General features: G+C 35.7%; 1 protein-coding gene across 3 annotated transcripts in view; it reads left to right on the top strand.

Annotated features, from left to right (window-relative positions):
* LRBA (LPS responsive beige-like anchor protein) overlaps window positions 1–21,810 on the top strand; it is a 401,889-nt gene extending 380,079 nt beyond the window's left edge. For all 3 annotated transcript variants that reach the window (XM_065688455.1, XM_065688463.1, XM_065688444.1), the window contains exons 54-57: window positions 8,994–9,095; window positions 10,321–10,535; window positions 17,780–17,931; window positions 20,267–21,810. In XM_065688455.1, coding sequence (XP_065544527.1) covers window positions 8,994–9,095; window positions 10,321–10,535; window positions 17,780–17,931; window positions 20,267–20,357 — 560 coding nt within the window. In that variant the 3' untranslated portion in view covers window positions 20,358–21,810. The remainder of the gene's footprint in view (window positions 1–8,993; window positions 9,096–10,320; window positions 10,536–17,779; window positions 17,932–20,266) is intronic.
* Window positions 21,811–23,127: the final 1,317 nt, after the last annotated feature.

Genomic DNA, 23,127 nt, shown 5'->3' with positions numbered 1-23,127 from the left:
ACCTGATGAGCATCTTTGTGTTGGTTCATTAAAGAGTAATGTCATAGCTAATAATTTCTTTGTACATAAGACATACTAATCCTGTAAACCTTAATTTTATGAAGATTTTCTTACATGCTTGCCTCCTTACACAGTGAACAGTCCCACAGATTTCAAGCAGGTTGTAAGTCTGCTGTTAACTTTGTAGCTAAAACCCCTCAGCCTTCTTCCCCCATCCTTATCCTCATCTTGAATTAACCTATATCTTGTTTCTCAAGTTTCTGCATGATCTTTTGTTTTCAGTTTCAAAACCAATGATAACAGAGAAGATAAGGCTGCACATTTCTAAATAATGTTTATAGCATAAATATTCATTTAGAATTTTAATGATTATTAAAAATAATAATTTGGAAGTGGTTTGCATAACAACTTATTTTCTTAAAAAATTAATAGGGAAGTAGTTGTAAAAAACTAGTCTCTCAGGGTCTCCTTTTGCATTTATCATGCTAAGTAGTAAGAATACCAAAATATCCATAAAATAAGTAATCATGTTAGTAATGGCAATTCTGCTGTTACTGTTAATTTCTGTCAAATGGTAGTCTACCATAATAGCTAAAAATTTGCAGAGCCTACTAATACTAAAATATGTTTGGAATTGCTGTAGCTATTAAGAGAGTAGATGCCCTTCACTGTAGTCAGTCTGTTAAGACTGTTGCTCTATGATAACACAGCACTGAGAGTTTAAAACAGTCTCCGTGTTCTCCTTTAGGCTTTTAGTAGCACGTTTATATTTTATCCCAATAATATATATTATATTATTGTGAGAGTCCTTCTTTTAAAAACTCGAGTAAATAATTTAACATTATTTTAACACTGTTTAACTGCAGACATAACAAATATTCTTTGTTTCTCAAAAATGGCTAGACACTGTATATTATGTATGTAAAGTAAGAATCCTTTAGCACCATCTGCTGGCATTGGGTTGAAAGCTGATCTTGGGACTGACTCTCCAAAGCTCTGCCTGGTATATCAAATAAACCTATTTTTCTTTTTTTTCTTTTTTTTTTTTGGGGGGGGGGGGGGGGGCGGGGAGGAGAGGTGAAACCCAACCCAGAAATGTAGTCTTTGTCCTTTTAATTAAAATTATAGTTAGAAAATGCAATATGAGTTTACAGTTAACGTATAAACTGAAACAGAAGTAGGTCAGGAGTATTTTTTTAAGTGCTGTAAAGACTATAAAAAGAAACTGAATACTTTTTTCTTTTTTACTAGAGATTTAGCAAGTGTAATATTAAGTTTTTTTTTGTTCCTGTTGTAAGTCACATTCAGTAAAATCTATTTCACAGGGAAGACCCACAAGGCTTAGAAAAGTATCTGTAGCATGTTTTGAAAAGGGTAACATCAACTAAATATTTTTCTGCCTCACATTTATTGCATTATTACTATAGCCTTGAAAGCCTCGTGAAAGCTTAATGGACAGAAAGCCCTGATGCTGTAATTAGTCCTACGATTCCCTGTGTCTTTACTCGGGCACTGTTGTAGCCAGTGCAGCAAGTACTGGAACTATCTGCATGAATCTAGAACAGAGCCTTAAATTATACAGCTACAAAAGGTCACTGTCGTTTGTTTTTTAAACTGTAACACATTGATACCTCAAAGAGGTTGAGGCCTCATTCCTCCAGGTACTCTATAAATCACATATGAATGATGGTTCTAGCCTCCAAATATTTAAACTAAAAGAAGATGAGATGTATAACAGGTGGATGAATTCTGGTATATCATATGGTGCTGAATAAGCTATATGATTTTGTATTTATATAATGCCAAGAAAGTCATGTTATAGGTACGTATGAGGACAATGTCTTCACTGAAATGCAATAGCATTCACTTATGGCTTGGAAAGCATTTAAATAATCATAGTGATCTGGTACTGATGAGCATGTAAGTTTGTGTGCTATAAATATTTGTTTTGGCTAAAAGTAGGTCCTACATTGTTAAGCACTGTATCTGTATCATCCTCGTTTTCAACAGGCTAACAAAGACTGTGTTTCAGGATTTGTCAGTCAGAGTAAGTAATTGCAAGTAGCATTTTTGAGTGAGTTTTAGGGCCCAATCCAGACTCAATTGAAGGCAATACGTATTTCAACACTAGAAACAGAGAATGAGTTTGGATGCTTTTTTTTGTCAGTATCCAGCTTTAGGTGTTGCTGAAACTATATGCATGAAATTCTTCAGAAGGATAAAGTTACTTAGTGTTTCATAATGTAATGCAGACTTGATTCCAGAAAAAAAAAATGCTATATTTACAACTTGTAACTAATAGTTGATGTGGTAAAAGGAATTATATAGTAAATGAACATAACCTTAATGTGCACCATATGCATAGTGGTGGGTGATGTACCTTGTTTGGTTGCTGGAAAAATAACCATTCAGTTTGAAATCTATGTCTAAGACAGAACAGAGTACTGCAGAAGATATAATAACTTACAGTCTAGAATAAAATTGCTAGCTTAAAAGTTGTAAAAATTATTTGGTCAATACAATAATCCTCACTTAGGTAGGAAATTATTTAAGTGTTTCTGCATCTAAAATCTATTAACACTAGCATCACAGGATAAGCATCACTTTGCTGAGTGCAACAATGCTATATGTAATTAGAATTATAGCCTGCTTCGTTGAAAAAGTATCTGGTTTAAAACAGTTACTTTTAAAAAGACAGCTGATTTATGTATCCTCTAAGTTTGGCATGTCCCATTGGTATTCCTAGTTACATTGATATGTGAAGGTGGTAAGCATAAGTGCAATACACTACTGGTGTACTGGTTTGAAACTAACTTTACAAAAGCAAATAGCTAAAGCACAGACTTCTGTACATGCAGTTATGGACCAGTATTATTTTGCAGTGATACATTTTTCTTATTTTAAAAATATTGTAATATAGGACTTCAGTATTAAACAAACAACAACAACAACAACAACAACAAAAACCCTGCCAAATTGAGCTCAATTCTCATATAAAACCTTTCATCTCAGATAATTTTCTGCCCAAGGTATGAAATACTATGTAAGTTTCAACTAATGGTCAGTCTCAGCATGACTGTTTTACAGCAGTTCCTCAGTAGGTGCTATTTCTGAATGAAATAATTGCCTGATGGGCCTTTACCTTTTCTGTTGAGGTTGAGGTTGTGGTGTTTTGTTTGTTTTTTCTTGGACTTACTAAGTAATGGAATAGTTACAACTATAAGCCACATGAGATAAATATGAAGAAAATAGATTATTTTTTAGCATAAACAAAAAAAGGCCCTTCATAAAGTTGTTTTAGAACATTCTCAAACGAGTAAGACAGTGTTTTGAAACTTCAAAGCTGATATTTAACTAGCAGTTTATGAAGTAGAGATGGTGCAAATATTAAAATATTAGTGTACACTGACCCTGAATATTCACCTGCAGATACTTTCTAGGGGCTTCAAAAAGGTCTGTATTCAGTGGGAGGAGTCCTGCTGAATGACTTCCAGGACTTCCAGCAGATGATTTCCCAGCAAAGGCGAACTCATTCCAGAAAGCTTTGCATTGCACATGGTGTAGGAATTAAGAGGCTTGGGGTTATTGACTTTTGCAGTCTGAATTGTAATATCCAGTTCATGAAGGCCTGTTAAATCTTTTTCATTACTGTGTTTATTTTGGAAACACAGTGAACCTGTTGTCTTGACACAGTGTCTCGTTTTAGTACTGAATTGCACATTGTGACTCAGGAAGGAGTACAGTAAGCCTTTCCTATGTTATATTTGCTGAAATGAATACTTCAAGATAAATATTTTTTTTTTTCTTCACTGAACAAGTGTAACAGAGCTATGTCATCTTCTGTGGTTTATGTTTTTAAATTCTGCTTCAGGATAGAATGCTGTGTTGTTCAAAGATACTGTCCCTTTTTTGGAAAATATGTGGCTGAAGTGTCTTTTGCAAACCAAAACTTGCATCTAGGCATAAGGTTGTACTTTTTGTTTTAAAAAAAGTCTGAACAGATGGGAAGTAGTTTGAAGGAATTAGAGGAAATACTGATGGAGTGTCATGTGAAGAACGGGACAACAATGGAGTTCTTAGATAATATGAAAAGATTACATTGTTACATAAAAATGCATATTTACAAAGGAGAGATTATTCAAACTGAAGCTTTAGGACTATGTCAGTAATATTGTGTGGTATCACTTTAGTAAGATCTTGCATCCATCAAAGAGCTAGACTTTCTGAGAGAGAAATAGGTTTTTACCCAGTTGGCTGTTATTTAAATATTTACTCTGTGTGATCTAAAAATTATGGTAATATACAGAGTTTATATAATATTTGACAGTAATCACTTTGATGTAATTAACTCTGAAACTTTCTATATAATCAACATAGAAGCCTAGCAGCAAATTAGTTCTCTTGATTTACTTACTTTTTGCTGAAAGCACGTTTGTCCAAATGTCATATATTCTATATTTATACTTCTCAAATTTATTTCAAACCTTTTATTGTTTTCCTCAGGTTTTATCGTATAAAGCAGCTTCAAAATTGTGAAATTTGTAAAATTATTTTTAGAGGACTTTTCTTACATATGTCATTTGTTTTCGTTAATGTATCCTTCTGAGAAAGTACTCAATCACTTATTTTTGCAAGAAGAGAGATAGGTAAAAAGATAGTTAGATTAACTGATGCTTCATTTAATTTGGATTTTATATTGGCATAAAATCACATAATTAATTTGCCATTTAAAAGTTCCCTACAGCCTCTGTAATCATAGAATAACATTAGGAATTACTATTTGGCTGTCTGTGACTTAACATAATTAATTGTCTTCTCAGCATAAAACATAAAAAAGAGCATACTCAAATATTTTATATTTTAATGTGTTGCATATCATCTCACCCAGAAATAATAGGAAGAGTATCTCATATTTCACTGTGAGTTTTTCAGTTGATCTGTAGTTTGTTTTCTTTTTAGGGAGATATTTTTGTTTAAGTAGAGTTCCTGGTGTTTGGCTCAGCTCCTACAGCTTAGTGCTGAAAATACAGAAAGCGGTCATTTTAGGAATTTACAGATGGATTTAAAATGTCATGATCCTGTTTTGTTTAATATCACTGAAACTAAAAAAAAAAAAAAAATAGCAGAGAAAGACCCAGCAATACAAACTAATTTCTTGTTAGCCAGTAAGGCATATCTTCTTCTGGATGTCATTAAACTAGAAGAAAGTTTTGACTTTGCTATAATCCCACTGTTCCTTTTTAAGCATAGTTTCCAAATGTCTTAACATTTTTTCACTGAAATACCACTATAAGCTGACATGGTATTATGTGCTCTTCTTTTATCTTCTGAAGCTTGAATTTTATGATTTAAATGTACTTCAGTCACTTAAGAAAGAGTGATATTTTATCCTATTTTCTATGGGAAAACAGCTTTGCGGAAAGTATTTATTGGATTGTAGAAGAGTTCTTTTGAAATAATTTAAATAGTTACTGTAAAGGTAAAGTATTCTGTCCATTACTAGAAAATAACTTTTTGTATGCCTCCTGTGACTTAAATCATTGACTGCATTTGTTGCAGTGTGAATGTGGTATTAAGATTCTTAGAGCATTCAACTTCAAGTAGCAATCCAGCAGTGGTAGAGACTAAGGATATTATTATATACTGAGCTGAGAAAAGCACATCTGTAAAACTGTTGTGTCTTGGTTATTAGCTCTAGGATTTGAACTACCTTTAATTTCATTTGACTTGTTCATCTTCCTTAAGGATCTCCATAAAGATGCACTGAGTATTCTTTTGAGGCCTTAGTTAGGGTTTGCATCAGTGGTCGTAAACCTGCTTAGCAGACAAAGACTGTTTCCCCTTTGAAGTCACTTCTCCAGCTTTTCAAAAGGTCTGCAAGCTGGTTCCCCTAAAACAATTTTGAAAAGTTTGAAGTGGTGCCCCTTAAACCAGCAACAAAATAAAATTTTCTCTTTGCATTACTGAAAACCATGACAATCTTCTGAGGCAATAACAGTTTAAAAGCTTTTAAAGAAATCTGTTCTGCTCTATGACCAGCTTTTAAGTTGACCCCATTATTTGGAAAATCAGAGTCTTGGAAGCCCCTAAATACTTGACAATCTTACCAAAGGAGTCAGCCTGACTTTTCACAGGACTCCTCTTTTACAGTATTTATTCAAGTCCTAATTTCTTTAAAGATATTATTCAGATTTTTTCCATTTCTTTTTTGCATCAAAGTGTTTCTTTAGAATAAATGTAATTTAGTGAACAGTTAAGATAATTTCTGAAACACTGATCCTGACACCTGTAGATTTTATACTCTTACTATGTTTAGTCAGGTCCAAATTCTAAAAAGACTGAGAGCATTAGTTATGTAATTTTACTTTACTGTGGACTGTTATAATTATATTATGCCCAGTTTATACTTCCTGTTTTAAGAGTCTTATCCTCTACATTTTATGTGTATAGTTACTGACAGTCTAATGTAGGTAAAGCCTACAGTCATGTAGTTGCTGTAAGCAGTAAATTTACTATAGGGATTTTGTTTATCTGCATCTCCTAAATATTCATTCAGACATTGCTTCTTACATGTCCTCCTAACTCCAACATCTTATATTGATTACCTCCACTACAAAGTTGTACTTTTAAAACTTCTCTGATTTCAAAAGTTTCTTTAGCATGTGTAGTATATAATTAGATTAATTCCTTGCTGATCTATGCAAGTCTGTGTTAAATGCAATTTCTGAAAGCAAAAGAAAGCAATAAACCAAGAATTCTAGCATTTTGCTAACATAGGCAGTTCATTTAAAAGAAAGATTAAAAAAAAAAAAAAACAAAACCCCAAAGCTAACAGGAACTTTAAATGCACAAAGCTGCCTTCTTTTTTATGGCTTGGGAAAAGCAGGAAGAAGGAATTGGGTGAACAAAATTAAATTGTTACTGGATAAGACTGCAGTGGTTGCTCTTTCCCCTAAAACTACAAATCTGTGGCTCATCTACACAATGTTGATTTATTAATCTTCTAATGTGCCTGACCCATGTTTAGGCTAGAAAAGCTCAACAGAGCAAAATTTCTCTAAACGGTTTGTGAATGTTCATAGGATCAGCCACCTGAGAAGTGTCTAGAGGTCATTAAGTCTACCCTTATGCTTCTAATTTGTTGGGAGTTTTTCCTTTGCTTCTGAACTGTCTGCCATACTTCCTGGGTTTGAGTGTGTTTTGCCAAACATTGTAGGAAACAAAAGCAATAGCTTTTAATGATTATTTATTAAGAGATGAGGGACAATTCAGCAAGTTGTTCCAAAGCATTTTTAGATTTAAAATGTTGATCACATAGGTTCATATGTTTGTGTATATATATGCACACATACATATTTAGTGTATATGTATGTATCTAAGAAGAAACAGATTTATTTACTTACCAAGATTTTGTATTGTGGATATAAATTATAACAGTAACTGCAGAATAAATCAAATTTTGAAAGGTCAAAATACTTGATTTGATACTTTGTCATATATTATGATCTTTTCTAAAAAGCCATTTGAATGTGGCAGCCACATGGACACTCAGGGATGTGTTGCAAATGGTCTGAGTAAAAATGTAAAATATGGAGACTAAGCTAAGCTTTTATTCATGCTAGTCCAGCTGTACATTTCTTTTCCCCACAAGTGTCTCACTGTACACGTCCAGGGTCTGAGGAGCTACCTGGCTTTATATATTTGCATAATTTCTAATAAGACCCAGTACCAGTAGTGGTCATTCTGTTAAGGGTATACAAAGACAAACTAATGACTTTATGTTGGCTTTATCTTTTGAGAAGTTACTACCCCAAACGTAATTTGAATGATGCTACCTTAGAATCAGTGGAGTCAGCTGGCTCTGTGATTACTCTGTCTCTTTGCAAAACCACCTTCTGTTTTGAAGAAAATAAGTTTGATTTTACGACTGCTTTACTGCCTGGTTGGTATCTCACATATCATCATTTATTGTGAAGTGAAATTATTCCCTGCTGCTTAAATGCTCATCTAATCCTTTCTGAAACTACATGATAACATTGCCCAAGATACATACTTTGGAGTTTAAATGCTTCATAAAATGCTGTGTATGAGCTAATTATATGGTAATACAAAAATAACATTCTGATTTCCACGAAACACTAACACTTTTGAAGAGGGTGATCCAGCTAATGACCTTTGGGTGAAGTTATCGAACTATTTAAATAATGTGCTTTGCTTGCCTTTTCTGCATCTTCACCTGGAGAATATTTTATTTTTCTTCCTTTAAATGTACCAGTTGTATAATTTCATTTTCTGTATGGTGATTCTATGGTACCCATATATGTTTGATTCTAAAGAGAATCTAAAAAAAAAACCCAAACCAGTTTTATTTGTTCTTGTTGCAAGGAAATATCTGATAGAAGCAGTGGTAATTAACGTGGGGTTAGGGTGTTCTGATTTTGCAAACTCATCCGAAGTTCATCCTGAGTATGGTCCAAGCTCCACATATTACAAGAAACTAGACATCAGGCTGAGGTTTCAACTCTATTACTAGGTTAAAATAAAATCAGTCAGTGAATGTTCTACTTCATCCTCAGGCACTGTAGGTGTCTCCTTTCAGTTCCTGTCATAGTGACACTTAAGTTTATTTAAGCCAGTTCCAGGAAAATGTAGTAATTTATATCTCTTTCTCCACAATAAATAAAAAGAGGGGGAGACAGAGGGAGGGGATAATGCAAATTTGTGTGCTCCAACTTTGATTTGGTTTTACTACACACCTGATTCTGATATTAATGTCTGTTAGTAAATGTGCAAGCTGAACTCCTGTAGTATACTGTTGCTGTACTAAATAGGTATGAATACAGTACCACCATATGCAAACAGTAGCATAGAAGTGATTTGTAAGGAACATGAACTCAAAGAGGAAGACTACTGAAGACACTTCAGTGATCGAAAGCAGTGATTTTAGAAATAGACTGTAACCAAGGATTGCTTTTATTGTTTTTCGATTGAAGGTGATTTTGCAACTCCTCGAGCCATTTTGACAGGACATGACTATGAGATCACCTGTGCTACCATTTGTGCTGAACTTGGCCTGGTAATAAGTGGTTCAAAAGGTAAGGTAGCCATTGTCATTTCCTTCTGTTCATGAAGCTATAATCCTAACACGAAAAGGAATATATTCTCAGGAGGCAGAATTTATTAACTTTATGGTAGCTTTATTTCTAGCCTTTTTTTTGGTTGCTGTGCAATTTGAAACCTCTTTTTAAACATGTTAAAACTAAGGATTATTCAGACATTTACAAGAAGAGGTGACCACATCAGTTTCCCTGTTATAGCCTACTGCTTACTGTTTCTTTCTGTTTGTTTATCCAGTGTGTAATAGCCTATAGCATACAGCTGGATACAGTTTTTGACTGCCTGGATGGTGAAGAATGTTTGTTATGGGTAACTTCTTAGAAAAGAAACAAAAATTAGTTTCAGGAGAAAGAAAATGTGCTGTCTTGTTTGTTTGATGAAGGGTAAATGTAAACAACCAACTGAAATTTATAGTCCTTCTGTTTAGGCTCTTTGAGCTTAGCTACAAAGCTTGTAATACGCCCCATCTGTGTTCTCAAAGACCTGCTTTTGGTAGGTAAATTATAAAGAATGGTGTTGATTCTGTAGATATTGTTATACTTTTCCTATTTGCTGTTCCAATATATTTTTAAACTGGAATTTTCTTAGCATTAGGATCTTTCTGGTTTAGTGTTTCCAAAGTACCTACTTTGAGTCAGTTTTACAAAGCTGGGTGTACTCACCATCTTCACCTCTGTGTGTTTTGGTTTTATCCCTGTGAACACTTGTGGCTTACATGCAAATCAAGTATTTGTCCAAATATATTAAGAAGCAAATATTTAGTGGATCATGTATGGGTTGGAATCTTAATATGAGAATGTATGCTTTTAGAGTACCTATGTGTGTAAATTCATTGCACTTACCTCTGGTGTCTTTGTATTTTAAGTATCTAATTTCAGGATTCGGTACATTTATTTTTGTGCTCTTAAAATTAACAACTACCAGCTTCAAAAGAAAATCCACAAAAGAAAATCTGTTAGGTCTCTAACTAGTTTTGATGGGTGCTCTAAAATACCTTAATGCAAGGCTTTTATGGGATAAGATGTTCATCTTGCTCTGTGGCACCCTTAAAGTCATAGGCTATCCACTTAAATATGATAAAAATCATTATAATGTATTGTAATAGTGACTACATGAGTGGAAGTCATTACTTATTATTTGATACATGATGTCTTTAAATAAGCATGTAAATCAATAACTAGAGATTTTATTCCATCTCATTAGAAGGACCATGTCTCATACATTCTATGAATGGAGATCTGCTGAGGACATTAGAAGGTCCTGAAACATTAGAAGGTCCTAAAAACTGCCTGAGACCAAAACTTATTCAAGCTTCAAGAGAAGGTCACTGTGTCATATATTATGAAAATGGCCTCTTCTGTGTATTCAGTGTGAATGGCAGACTTCAAGCCACTATGGAAACAGATGACAAGATAAGGGTGAGTGTACTCAAATGGTGTGCTAAGGTGCATCAGTTCCACTATCATGAAAAGTTATCAATGTTGGAGTTATGTGGAGACTCTTTCTGTAGCCAGGCCATAGAAATATATGGTACTAGACTATAATAACAGCATTCTGAAAAAAACTGTAGTTAAGGGAACCATGTCCTCCTAATGGTGTGGGTTTTAATTTTAAAATAACTGTTTATATAGTGAAGAATACCCTGTAGGCATTTCCTTGAACTCAAGAACACAACTATTACTAGTTGCTGACCAGGAGAAGCTGGGCTAGTTCTTTACTTTTTGGTGTGAAGGCAGGAGGTTTTTGGACATGCTGTTTTGGTTGTTGGCTTTCATTTTTTTGGCATCTCTGTCTACATTCCTTCATCTTAGCTTGAGATAGTATGCGTTGTACTGAGCTTCGGGAAGTTTATTGTCATATGTCTATATTTCAACTCTTTAGCCCTTTGGCATTTGCTGAGTAGGCAGCAAGGTTCTACGTCTTTAGCTGCAAGAGTTATGGAACAAATCCAAACCTATGCAGGAGGCATTATAAGCTTGTGGTTTTATGGAAATTAATTTATAATACAAATGCAGGTCTTTTGACAGTTCCTATGAAATAGTACCTATGAAGCAGAGCAGAACCTGCTAGCTATACTGGAGTGAAGCAGAAATGTCAAAAGAATACTTTCCTTGGACTAAAAATATTCCAATTTTTTTCTTGAATAAGAAAGAAAGGGACAGGAAGAAAATGAACAAGTATTACCAAATCTGCCAGAAAGTTACAGAATGCAGTAGAGACATGGAGCAAGATCACACTGCTTGGTCAGCATTCAAGCTACCTGAACTATCTGGAGTTTTGGTCTCTGTGCCAGTAGTAATAATGGTCTGAGAGAAACAGAATCACAGAGTGGTTGAGTTTGGAAGGGACCTCTGAAGATCAACTGGTCCTGCTTCCCTGCTCAAGCAGGGTGATCCAGGGCCATGTCCAGACCCTGTCTCCAAGGACGGAGTTTCTACAGCCTCTCTGGAAAACCTTTGCCAGTGCTAAGTCATCCTGACAGTATTGTGTTTCCTATAGAAAAACTGTCTAACTATCTTGTTGTTGTAAGCATGTAGCAGTACTATACTTCCAAGATGACTTTTATAATCTGAGGGAAGAGCCCAGCTGCAATGTTCTCTTGAGTTGAGAACTCTGAAGAGTTTTTTCCTTTATTTGGGTTGTTGTTTCAGGAAGAAAATGCCTCTTCACTCTCATGTTTGCTGTACGGAATTATTGAAGCACTTTCTGATGTGCATTTTTAAATTTGCACCTGTTCTTTTCTTGACTCTATTAATATTAATTCTCAACATTCTCAGTATATTCTTCTTAAAACCTAAAACTGTTCTGTACTATACTCTGTTAATTGAGCATCCTTATGTTTTCAAAATGTTAGATAAGTTTGTGGTGGAATATGCAGAAATAACTCTCTCTGTAGATCTCTTTTCCATAGTGAAAGTGCTGTCTGCATAGGTGAGAGGACATTTGATCTTTGGATGCTCTGGCAGCCACAAGTGTGTATTTGAGGCATGGGAAATTAAGCAGGAATGTGTATATTTCTGTCCCAAGCCATTTTTGCAAATTAATGTAGATTTTTGTTTCAATTTTTAATCTTGCATCAATTCTCTGAAAGTGCACTTTTGGCTGTTCTTGTACAAATGCTTTTGAGATTTTCAGCCTACCCTTCATCCCAGTTCTTTCCATAAAGCAAGCATGTATCACAGTATTTTCTCTTTCTACATTAATAATGTTGATAATCTGTCACTTTCAGTTGTGATTATGTTGTCAGTTAGGCCAGCAAATCTGTAAAATATCTAGAAATCCCTTGCTGGCTAAAACAATTTCTGTAGTGTTTCAGTCAGTACCCACAGCTTTAGGAATGTTGCTAGAGGCAATGGAAGTTCCACTCTCTGTGGGCCAGAATTACGTACGTGCAGGGGTTTGGGTTTTATTTTATTTTGTTTTGTTTTCTTTCTCTCCCAATGGTCCCAGTTGGGCTTTACGCTTAAACAACCTACAGCGTCTTTCTCACTGCTTCTGCACTATATCAAGTTAGAAGGCAAGTGGCAACTGCATGATTAAAGTAGGGGCATTTAAAACGAATAGTACCTACCCGTGGGCTCCGCTGACAAACACTTTTTGTTGATTTTTGCTTGATGAGGATAGAAGAGGGAAGGAAAAGATCCTAAGTATTGAATCTGTAATGTAACATTCTAGTTTCTATTTTCTTATGTCATAATGGACTGGTACTTCAGAACGTTATTGACAAAACCAGCAGGTTTCAGTAATGATGATTGGAACAACATTCTGATTTTCTTATATTCTTGTGCTAGAAAACTGCCAGAAAAATTTCAGATGCTCTGGGGAAATTCAAAGTCTAATCAATGCCTTCCACCTGTTTTTGTTTTAAATACTGTATTGCTCAGTGGAGCTTAGGCATATCACAGTACATCTACCATGTAATGTTTAGATATCTTAATGAATAACTTAACTCTAAATAGTCTGCTTGTTCTGAGAAGTAAAGTTATTTTACCCTAAACAAAGACTGTATGCTGTTTCACCCAGAGGAACCAATTTATTTTCCTTTCCTGAGTCTGTTTTGAAATGTGGAAGTGCCCACAAGACTCCTGTTGCTGTAAGCCAGGGCTGTCACTGCGTCAACTCTGCCTTTTTACAAAGCACTGCCTTTCAAAAATCTGAGATGTTAAAAGGGATTTGTGCAAAGTTTTGAGACTTTCCAAGGCAGAAATGCAGCTTTTAAAACATTGCTGAAATTGTGCACTTTGGGGATTATTTGAGAGTCTGAAGCTCATGTTGTGAGAAAGATTAGTTGCAGAGTTGTTTCAGTTCCATACCTAGCAGAATCATAGATAAGCTACGCTGGGGAAAAGCAGAACAGTACAATTGATTCATGTTGTCTTCTATACCAGTTGGAGTACTTGGGAGTAAAAGCATCCTTTCGTTTGTTAAAACTTGAAGGGCATGTCATGAAACTGAAATGTTGACAGGGTGACTTTTTCCTTCCATTCATTCCTTCACTCATATACATATATCATATATAGGCAAGTAGCTGAGAAATTTATTAATAAACAATAAAAAGAAATAAATCAGCATCTTGTCCTTATGACAAGCCAATGACTTAGCTAAATTGCATAGGTATTAGTAAGGGTTCAAAGCCTATACTTTATTTAATCAAAAAATCACAAACCCCCCTGCATTTTGCAGGTAGTGGAAGAGTTAAAGATTAATGGCTTTAATTTGCCTTTTAATATAGCATTTCTTCAGTAAAAGCCTCAAGTATAAAATTCAAGTGAACCATGGCCATAAGGTTAATGGATTTTCATCAGCTGAATTTCATAAGTGTAGCGAATAATTATTTGTCACGGTCTTCACTGCAGTTTGAAAATACCCTTAGGAGACTGCCATTACTATGGAGAAGAAAACCACCCCATATTGATTTTGCTTCTAATGAATAATCTTTTTAATAATTGTGTGTGCTATGTTAGATCTCATGATCATCTACTCAGTGCATGCAAGTTCTAGGTAATTTGCACAGTCTTAGTTTGCTTTCTACCACTTTCTTACTGAGTTACTGTCCTCTCCTAAGAGGGTGTCTGTGTGAGTTTTCGGGTTCCTGGGATCTGTACTTCGGGTGGTGCTTACCATTATTTTTTTAGGCTTGTACAAACAATCACAGAAACAAGTTATGGTTGGAACATTGGTTTTTTTGGGGTGGGGGGAGAGGGAAGATTCAGCTCAGAATACTCAACTCTAACTGTGGTTAGTATTCGATTTTCCATACTCAGATGTGGTTGGAAAAAAACTCCACATATTCTGCTTTATTGTGTCTAAATTTACATGTATGTGTGGTCATCCTAATTCAAACCACAGCTGGAATAGGTTTATAATTACTTTTTTTTGAGTTATAATATTTCATTTACAGTATATGTATTTACATTGCATTCATTTTAAAGGTATTGTGTGAAATAAAATTTTAGAAATGTAATTCATTCTGAGTACTTGGGAACTGTTGCTGTAAACATTCAAAATGTGTAATATAGAAAGTCTATCTTACTGTAAGTGTTGCACATCATATAATTCTTAAAAGATATATTTGACATCATAGTAAAAGAGTACAGCAATACAAAAAATAAAGATGGACAATATGTCTGACTTCAGTTACTGCTGCTCACAAAGCAGTATCTTACGTACACTGTATATTTTGGTTTCTAGGCTTGTCAGCAGTCTGTATAAACACTTCAGTGTTGCATGTGCGTAACATTCTTGTGTTTTAGTTTTTCTCATTTTTGTGGTGCATGCGCTATGAATGCTGTGTGTTTAAAAAAACAACAACTTATTTTCCTTAGGAATTTAAAATCACAGTATGTCACAAGTTTTGCATATTGAAAAGCTGTAGAAGCAGAGATTGCAGGGGCCAAAATACTTGCAGACTTCAGCAGAGTTTCGTAAACTTAAATCTTTGAGCTGGAGTTTTGTTTGTAGACTATCATCTTGAGGCAATTTCCTTGCCTTGCAGTGACAATGTTTTGGTTCAAGTGAATCAATCTATTTGTAGAACATGTTTTTGAAACAGAAAAGCCATTGCTCTGAATATCCTCTATTTTAACTTTGTTCTGTTGAAAAGTTTTGTGGCTCCTTGCCTTGGGTCAGGGAGCTGAAATTTGTCACAAATTAGTCCTGGTGTGAAGGCTGTATATTTCTTTGAAAAGGTGCCCAAATTTAGTGGATTCACAAATCTCAGATTAAATGCATTCAATAGGTAATGCTTAGCATCTACATTCTCTAGCCCAGTGATGCAGAGTTTTTGCCTGTAACCAATCATCACCTAAAATGAGGCAAGCAAAAATGCCATGGCAAGAAATGCAATGATGTGATCCCGGATGGGGAAAGGGAAGCAGAGGAAAAAGAAAAGCAGAATCAAGGATAGAACTAAGGACAGAATGAAGGAAATGTTTGCAGGAGCAACTGGAACAGAACAATAGAGATGGGAATGTAGAAACTTCTCAGGAAAGGCAGAAAGTGAAGGAAACCTAGGAATTGGAAGTAGAAGCAATGGAGGGAAGGATTAGATAGGATCAGGAGTTTTAATACTAGATAATAATGCTTCATAGTGGCAAAGTTCCTCATTTTCCTTTTGATAACAGCAAATCATCCAGCAAGCAACTAGCAAAGTTGTTTCTCACCCTTCCATGTGCTCAAATGAAGAGGATGGTAGGCTGCTCCTGTGCTGAGTATTGCTTGCAAAAATAAAAGTAGAGAGCAGAGAAGGGGAAAAGGAAAATTCAAGCTGGAGAGCAAAAGTCAGAAAAGAGAACCGAGAAGAGGTATCTGGAAACAGAAGGAGAGCATAGGAAAAGGTTTGGGTTTACTGGAATACTTGTTATTAGTAGCCCAAGTGGTAGTTTTAAGGGTCTTGATCTTGCTGGTAGCTTGTGCTGATGTCATTCCACATGAGAGAATTCATTCACCTTTTTGGTTTTTTATTGTTTGGACCTTTTTGTTGTGGTGTTTTTTGGTTTCTGTGTTGGTTTTTGTTTGTTTGTTTGTGGCTTTTTTTTTTAAACTCTACAAACCCTTCAGTTTCTCCAGATAGTTGGAGGATAAAGCTATAAAATCAGGGCCTGATATCTTCAGGGTTACTATAGTGGTAGTAGCAAAGACCCATATTGAAAAGAAGTGCAAGATCTTAGTACTGCTTTGAGAAAAGTCAATAATGCAGTATTCCAGGCGTTGCTGCAGGGAACTAGTTTTATTGTGTTTTCTGAGCTGGGGAATGCTGAAAGTCCACAGAGTGAGGAAGGCAATGGATGAAATGAATGCAGAACTGTTATTCAGGAAACCCTATAATATGAGATCTATGGGGTACTCACTGAAACTAGTAGGATCATGTCAAAACAGATAAAACTATTAATCTGTACTGTAATAAACTTCTGCCATTTTTTCCTCCCTTTTATTTTTCTCTTCCCCCCTGCCCGCTATCCCCTTCCCTGAGGGCACCAACAGGCTCAAAAGCAGATAAAGAAAATTCCTGAGCAGTGTCTCCATAAATACATACTCAAGCAATGGACAGTAATATACTTTCTGATATTCCTAATCCAGTGAATGTGGGTGCTGAGGAGCACAAGTGGAAGGGACTGTAGCGTGACCAACCTCAGAGCATCTCCTGCTGCCGCTGTTGGTGATAAAATACTGGGCTAGATGGATCATAGTCTATCTGACCCCATAGGGTATCAGTTATCACTTATTTAAATAAAATTTCAAATTCAGTTCTCTTAAACCACATTTTGGCTTATTTAAACTAGCAAAAACCCTTTTTAAGAAATATTTCTCATGCTTCCATCTTAATAGATGATAGGATCATCAGGCATAGTCATCAGGTAACAGAGGAAAGTTGCTGTTCTTCCAGGTACTCTGTGTCATGATTTTTCCAACAGTATCCAGGAAATATCAAAATAGATTGAAGACTTCTGGTTGAAAAAGTCTTCACTGTGAAAACCAGTGATATGCCATCTTTATCCATGATCTGGATCCCAAATAAATATTTCAAATGCAGATCAGCCATCGGTCTCCATGACGCATGCAAAAGCAGGTTGAAAACAATTGGATCTGTAACAGGTGATTTCAGGATAGATGGTTAAAGGAAACACAGTCTCTGTTAATAGGGGTGGATCATTATCTTATTAATCCAGAGCATGAATCAGAAAACACTGGTCTAAATTAATGCTAGTAATTTGTGTAACATTTCTGTTCCTTCCAGCATTCAGCCTTTTGTCAGAGAGAAAAGGAGGACAGCTTCTGCTAGGCTAGTATTAAAGGCAATTAGGGGAGCATCAGGTACTATATTTTAATGCCAGTGCTGCAGGATCTCATAAATCTAGCTAATTAGAAGAGTAAATTTGTTTAGCTGACCTCGTATTAGATCTTTGGAATATGGAGTATACCACAGGTGAGGTAAAACTTAGCTAGTGACATCTAATGTATTAAAGAGATTTGTGCATAATAATGTTAATTCTGTTGCTGAATAGAATAACATAACCATAATGTTGCTTCCCAAATGCTTGTATTGTTATCAAATCTCCCTAGACATTCAACTGTCAATATGAAACTTTTTATGAAAGTGAAAGAGAGAGGGAGTAAGGCACCACATACTTACCTGACAAATATCCTTCTGCATTCCTCTTAGGCAATTCAACTGAGTCGAGATGGACAGTATCTGCTTACAGGTGGAGACAATGGAGTTGTCATGGTATGGCAGATGTGGGACCTCAAACAGCTTTTTGCTTACCCAGGGTGTGATGCTGGAATCCGATCCATGGCACTGTCATATGACCAAAGGTTAGAGAGATTTCAGACAATATATACTTACAGTTAAATTGCATTTTTATTTTTCTTCTGATTTTGGTGTTCCAAGGATCACAGATCCTGGTGATTATATTGAGAATTCTGTGCTTGCCTAACTTTCTTTCTAATGTGTCATATTTAGGGCAGATAATCTTTTTCAGGATTTCAGCTCTTGGGGTAATGAAGAGAGATTCAAGAAATCTTAGTTTGGTGGACTTCCAAGATGATAGGTTGAATTCTTGGTCTGTGCCAATGTACAGTGTGGGACGCATGGAGGTGTAAGGTTACATATGTGATTTTCATGATTTTTCTGTCACTTGTGATACAAATCATATTCCTAATTCCAGAATTTTACATTAGAAATAGAACAGTTAGAGTAGCTGCACAATAAGACTCCCTCCACACATAGATATTTTACTACAGCAAATATTAATTTTCATTTCTAGAAAAAGTTGTTTTATTGACATAAAGCATGTCAATATCCTTGAAGATTCCTTCTACTGAAGGCAATCAGTTCCTGGTTTTACTGCATTTTTACGTTACACTTCCCAGTGCAGCTATATGTAAAAGTCCTTCTGTGTTTTTGTCTCAAAGATATTGTTTGTTTATAAGATGGATGTTTACCATTTCATTTGTACACTTTTAGCTTGTTGCCTAGAAATTTTTTTGCTGTGGTTTGTTTGCTTAATGTGCTTTTCAAATAGATTTGGCTCCTAAGTCCCCTAGGAATATCTGCATTGTGCAGTAAAGCATATAGCAGAGATTCTTAACCTTCCACTTCCCGAAGTCCATGCTGAATATTTTTATATTTTTACCTTAACTATATTTCTAAAACTTACATAAATTGAACTTAAAAAAATCCAAGCCTGCAAAATCCATGGGCTTCAAGCACAGATTCAGCTTCTTGTTAAACATAACTAGAGGTTATAGGCATTTGCAAGAAACAGTTCTAAATTAAAAAGCCCCTGTTAAAAATATTTCAAAAGCTGGAGTTACAGCCACTGAATTTTAGACCTCTGAAATGTGTAAAATTTTTCATTTAGAGAATCTTTAAACTGTAATTAATGTACATAACAAATTATGTAATTAGTGTAATGTTACATTAATATCATAATGTAATAATTTTTGCATGCCAGTAAACTGAGATTTAATATGGACATCTATAAATTTATCCATGTGCTCAAGTTAGGAACCTGTTCACTATGGGTTTATAGACACAGAAAGTCAGAAGAGATTTCTCAGAGTATTTTAGTGAGTAATTGCTCAGTAATTACAGGCAATTACTCATAGCAATTTGCTTGGTATGCATGAATGTATATATTTGAATTACAGTGTGCAAAAACATGTTTAAACCTAATGCAAAACCAATCAAAATGGTGCTCTTGAAATAGTGTGATACTATCAAAATGCAGTGTTTTGATCTCATATTTAATCTTTGTTTTGAAGAAAAATTACTGCTTTTTATTCTGAATACTTTTCTTAATTCTGAGACTTTTTTCCTAAAATGACAGAGTTTCATATGCCCTCATACTTTGTATGTTAAAACTTTGAGCCTGTAGAAAAGAGACGATATAGAAACTCTTGTAATTGTGTTCTGTGTCAGAGTCATACCTTTTCAAACAGATCTAAATGATCTCGAGTAGTAGGCTAAGGATAAGGAATTTAGAAAGAAAGGGTGCCTCAATGGGAAAGCACAGTGACCGCTTTCAGGAACTTCCAAAACAATCAAAGCCTTCAGATTGCTTTCAAACCATTTCCAGCTGAAGTCCTGTGTCCACATCCAATTCCTTCAGTGTACATCATGTGCTTAAGTGGGGGAGGTGAAACTGAAACACTTCTCCTAGCCTTCCTTCACTTTGCTGCTGCACCAGGGCTTCATCCAACTCTGGTTCCCCCCCCAGAATCCAATGAAGCAAGCCAAGAAATAATCCCAGGAAATCAAAGCCCTGAAGTGGCTTTTCAGGACAGTGATGCTGGTAACCAATCCTTTATGGCTAGCCTGAAGCTATTCTCAACTGTAGCTTCAGGCTAACCAAACAAACTGTTGTATGGTGGTTTGTATGCTTTGTGATCCATAAATCTGTCAGGGGTGATGCAAAATGGCAGTATTACTCAAATCCAGCTTGCTAGAGTCCTTGGAAGCCTAAGATGGGAATCCTTAAAGTCTGATTTTTCTGGTATGTGGAGCACTTCCAGCTCCAGCTATCTTCTGTGGCAGTCGATCATTGGAAGTTGCATTCTCATGCCTGTATTGATGTAATTCTCCACTGTGTTGACTTGAATTTATGAACATGAGGTGGTTCACTAACAAATCTTGTGCTTTCCTTAGGTGTATAATGACTGGCATGGCATCTGGGAGCATAGTGGTTTTCTACAATGATTTCAATCGTTGGCACCACGAGTATCAAACCAGATACTGATCTTCATAGAGACCAAGATTAGCACTGATTTGGGCAGCTGTTGTCAGAAGGAAACTGAACACAGCGCACCTCCCTTGGTTTCTTGCCACAAGAATGTTCCCTATAAATAGCTATCTTACGTCTGAATGTAACTTGAATTTGCTGGAAGAAGCAACCTATTTTTTAAAGTTAATTGCTATTTTTGTAGACCTTGCTTGACTTTTTTGGGGAAGGGCAAAGAAGCAGAAATAAGGCTGCTGGGTTCTGTAGTTAAAAATCTATATTTTTAGTCATAATGAGAAGTCTATTTTGATCCCTGTGTGTAAAAGAAACCTAAACTAAAAATGGTTAAAACTCACATTCTAGCTATATTATGAAGAAACAGATTTTCCTTCTGAAGCTTTATCTTTTTCCTTGAGGAATATATGATTTTAACATAATGGAAATGAGTTACGATGTTTAGGGAATTTTAAACTGTGCTACCTGTACCACACTTTGTCTCATACCTTTCCAAATGAATGTACTACATCAGCACTGAAGTTTCTGGGAATCGATGGTAACACTTAAATTATTGTTAATGTAATTTTACACTTTGCAAATCGTTTCCATCAATGTTACTATTCAAGCATGTTTCTAGGCCTAGACAATTAGTTCTTTTTTAGTTTGTTGTATGTTTTGTGCAGTTTAAGAGAGAGAAATCAGGAATGGAGTTTGTATTACATCAAGTGTGAATCCTTCTGCTTTTGACCTGATATATCCTTCAATGCACACCAAAATGTGGATTGTTCCTCCAAATCAGAAAGGCTATTCTGAAGACTTTAAACTCAAATTAGAAACCCATAGAGGCAAGCATTGCTTAATAGGTGCAAGCAGCAAAGCACAGTTCTGCTGGTTAACTGTGAAAGCGCTAAAAAGGCAGGTGTTTGCTGGTGCACAGCCTCTGTACAGCAGCAGAAGCACTAGACTTCCAGGTGGCTTTATTTTTTTCTCAGAACTAGCCCCTGCAATACTGCAGCGTATGCTGTGTTGCTTTTCTTCATATAGTAACAATATCTTTTGTATTTTGCTATCAACAAATCCAGTCAGATCCTGCCCTATATCATATTAAATTACCTCTTTCTTTTAGGAAATCAAAAATAATTTATATTAAGGAACAATAAGTTATTTTGGTGTTGCACAAATCTACTTTTCTACAAGATTGCTGTGCAGAACTCTGTGAAAATATTTGTGAAAAGAACTGTTATTGTTTTGTACGTCTGTATTGCATAAAAATCTTCTTAGTGTGTTGTGATCTATATGAGTTGAAATTTACATTCCATATCTGTATTGATACATGCATTTATCTAGCTGCCTACTAGAGCAGTTCCTGTTTTTTTCCAAGCATTTAACTATTATCTATCTCTTTCAGTAAGGATTTGGAATGACAAAATTCATTTTGAGTGATGAAATTAAATAAAATTACATTTGTAATTGAGAGCTTCAGTGAAGTACTGGGTTCTTGTGAGTCAGTGTATATTCACAATAGAGGAAGTAAGTGCTGTGACTCATGCAGAGTACTCTTGATGTTTATGCAGTGGTGACAAAGTAAGTAAGTTTTCTGTGCTTTCTACATTTTTATACTGATGTGGTTAAGGTGATATTGTAGAGTTAATTTTTTATGATGTTTTATGTAGCAGAAGTATGATTTGATTAAGTAAATGAGGCTATAGTTGTCATGGCTGTGGTGAGTGCCCAGTGTATTAAGCAGTAACATTTGTTATGCAAAAGTTGTACTTCATGTAAGTTCAACAACATTCATAGCCTTGTCGGATGGTTTTGAGATTAAATTGGTATGCTCTTGAAGTGCAATTATTTGCATTTATCTCAAGCCAGGGGTGAGTTTCTTAGGCTGGGTGAAAGGAAAAATACATCAAACAAACAAACAGCAAAGATGTATTTTGTCAAATGGAAGCCCTAATAGTCTCCTATGTATTATCTCCTGCTGACTTAGGAACATTTATTGCTGATCAAAGTAATAGCTTCTGATCTTAGAGCCAAAATACTTCTTGGAGAGTTGATTTGGTAGATTGCTTGGTTTAGAAAGGGCCCTAGTGATTATGAGGTGCTTTCCCAAACTGAAAATACGACTGTACCTGTGCATGCCATCCTGAGTTGCATCCCATCCAGTGTATGCCAATGGGCAACTGTGATATGGTATCAAGTACTCACTGGGGAAGGAGCAGCAGCAGTGCAGTGTGGTGTTTTGCACAGTATGAGTGCTGCAGGCCTTCTGTGGAAAAGGACATCTTCACCTTCTGCTCCATGGACAAGCCTGTATAGACACCCTCACTCTGGACTGCTTTGCTGGTGGCTTTGGTGAGTAGGACATACCCCTACATCCACGAATCCACAGACACATCTGGGGTACTGCCATGGGAGGCCAGTGCTTGCGCTTGCAATCTCAGCTTTGGCTGAACTAGTCATGCTGTTTGTGATGATGTGGCAACACAGGGTTAAAATTCCAGCTGCTGAGGTATTTGTTACTCTATTGAGGGAAGCACCTGTGTCAAATGGATTTGCTGAAACCTCTTTAGTTAACAGGTGCCTGGCATTAACATGCAGCAGGGCCTCAGCTTGCTGCACACTGCTGAATATTCCAGAAAAAAGGAAGCCACGTCCTCTACTGTCAAAATTCAGATGGAGCATTTGTGAACAGCCTATTTTTACATGACAGTCAGACTCTCTTCTGGTAAGTTCAAACGCATATGGTATTAGCTGTAGTTTATGGCAGGTGCTCTGTAAAGCAGCACTT

The sequence above is a fragment of the Lathamus discolor genome, chromosome 1 (assembly GCF_037157495.1).
Source record: "Lathamus discolor isolate bLatDis1 chromosome 1, bLatDis1.hap1, whole genome shotgun sequence".
NCBI lineage: Eukaryota > Metazoa > Chordata > Aves > Psittaciformes > Psittacidae > Lathamus > Lathamus discolor.
Note: the sequence above shows the minus strand (reverse complement) of the source record. Positions and strands in the feature narration are given on the sequence as shown.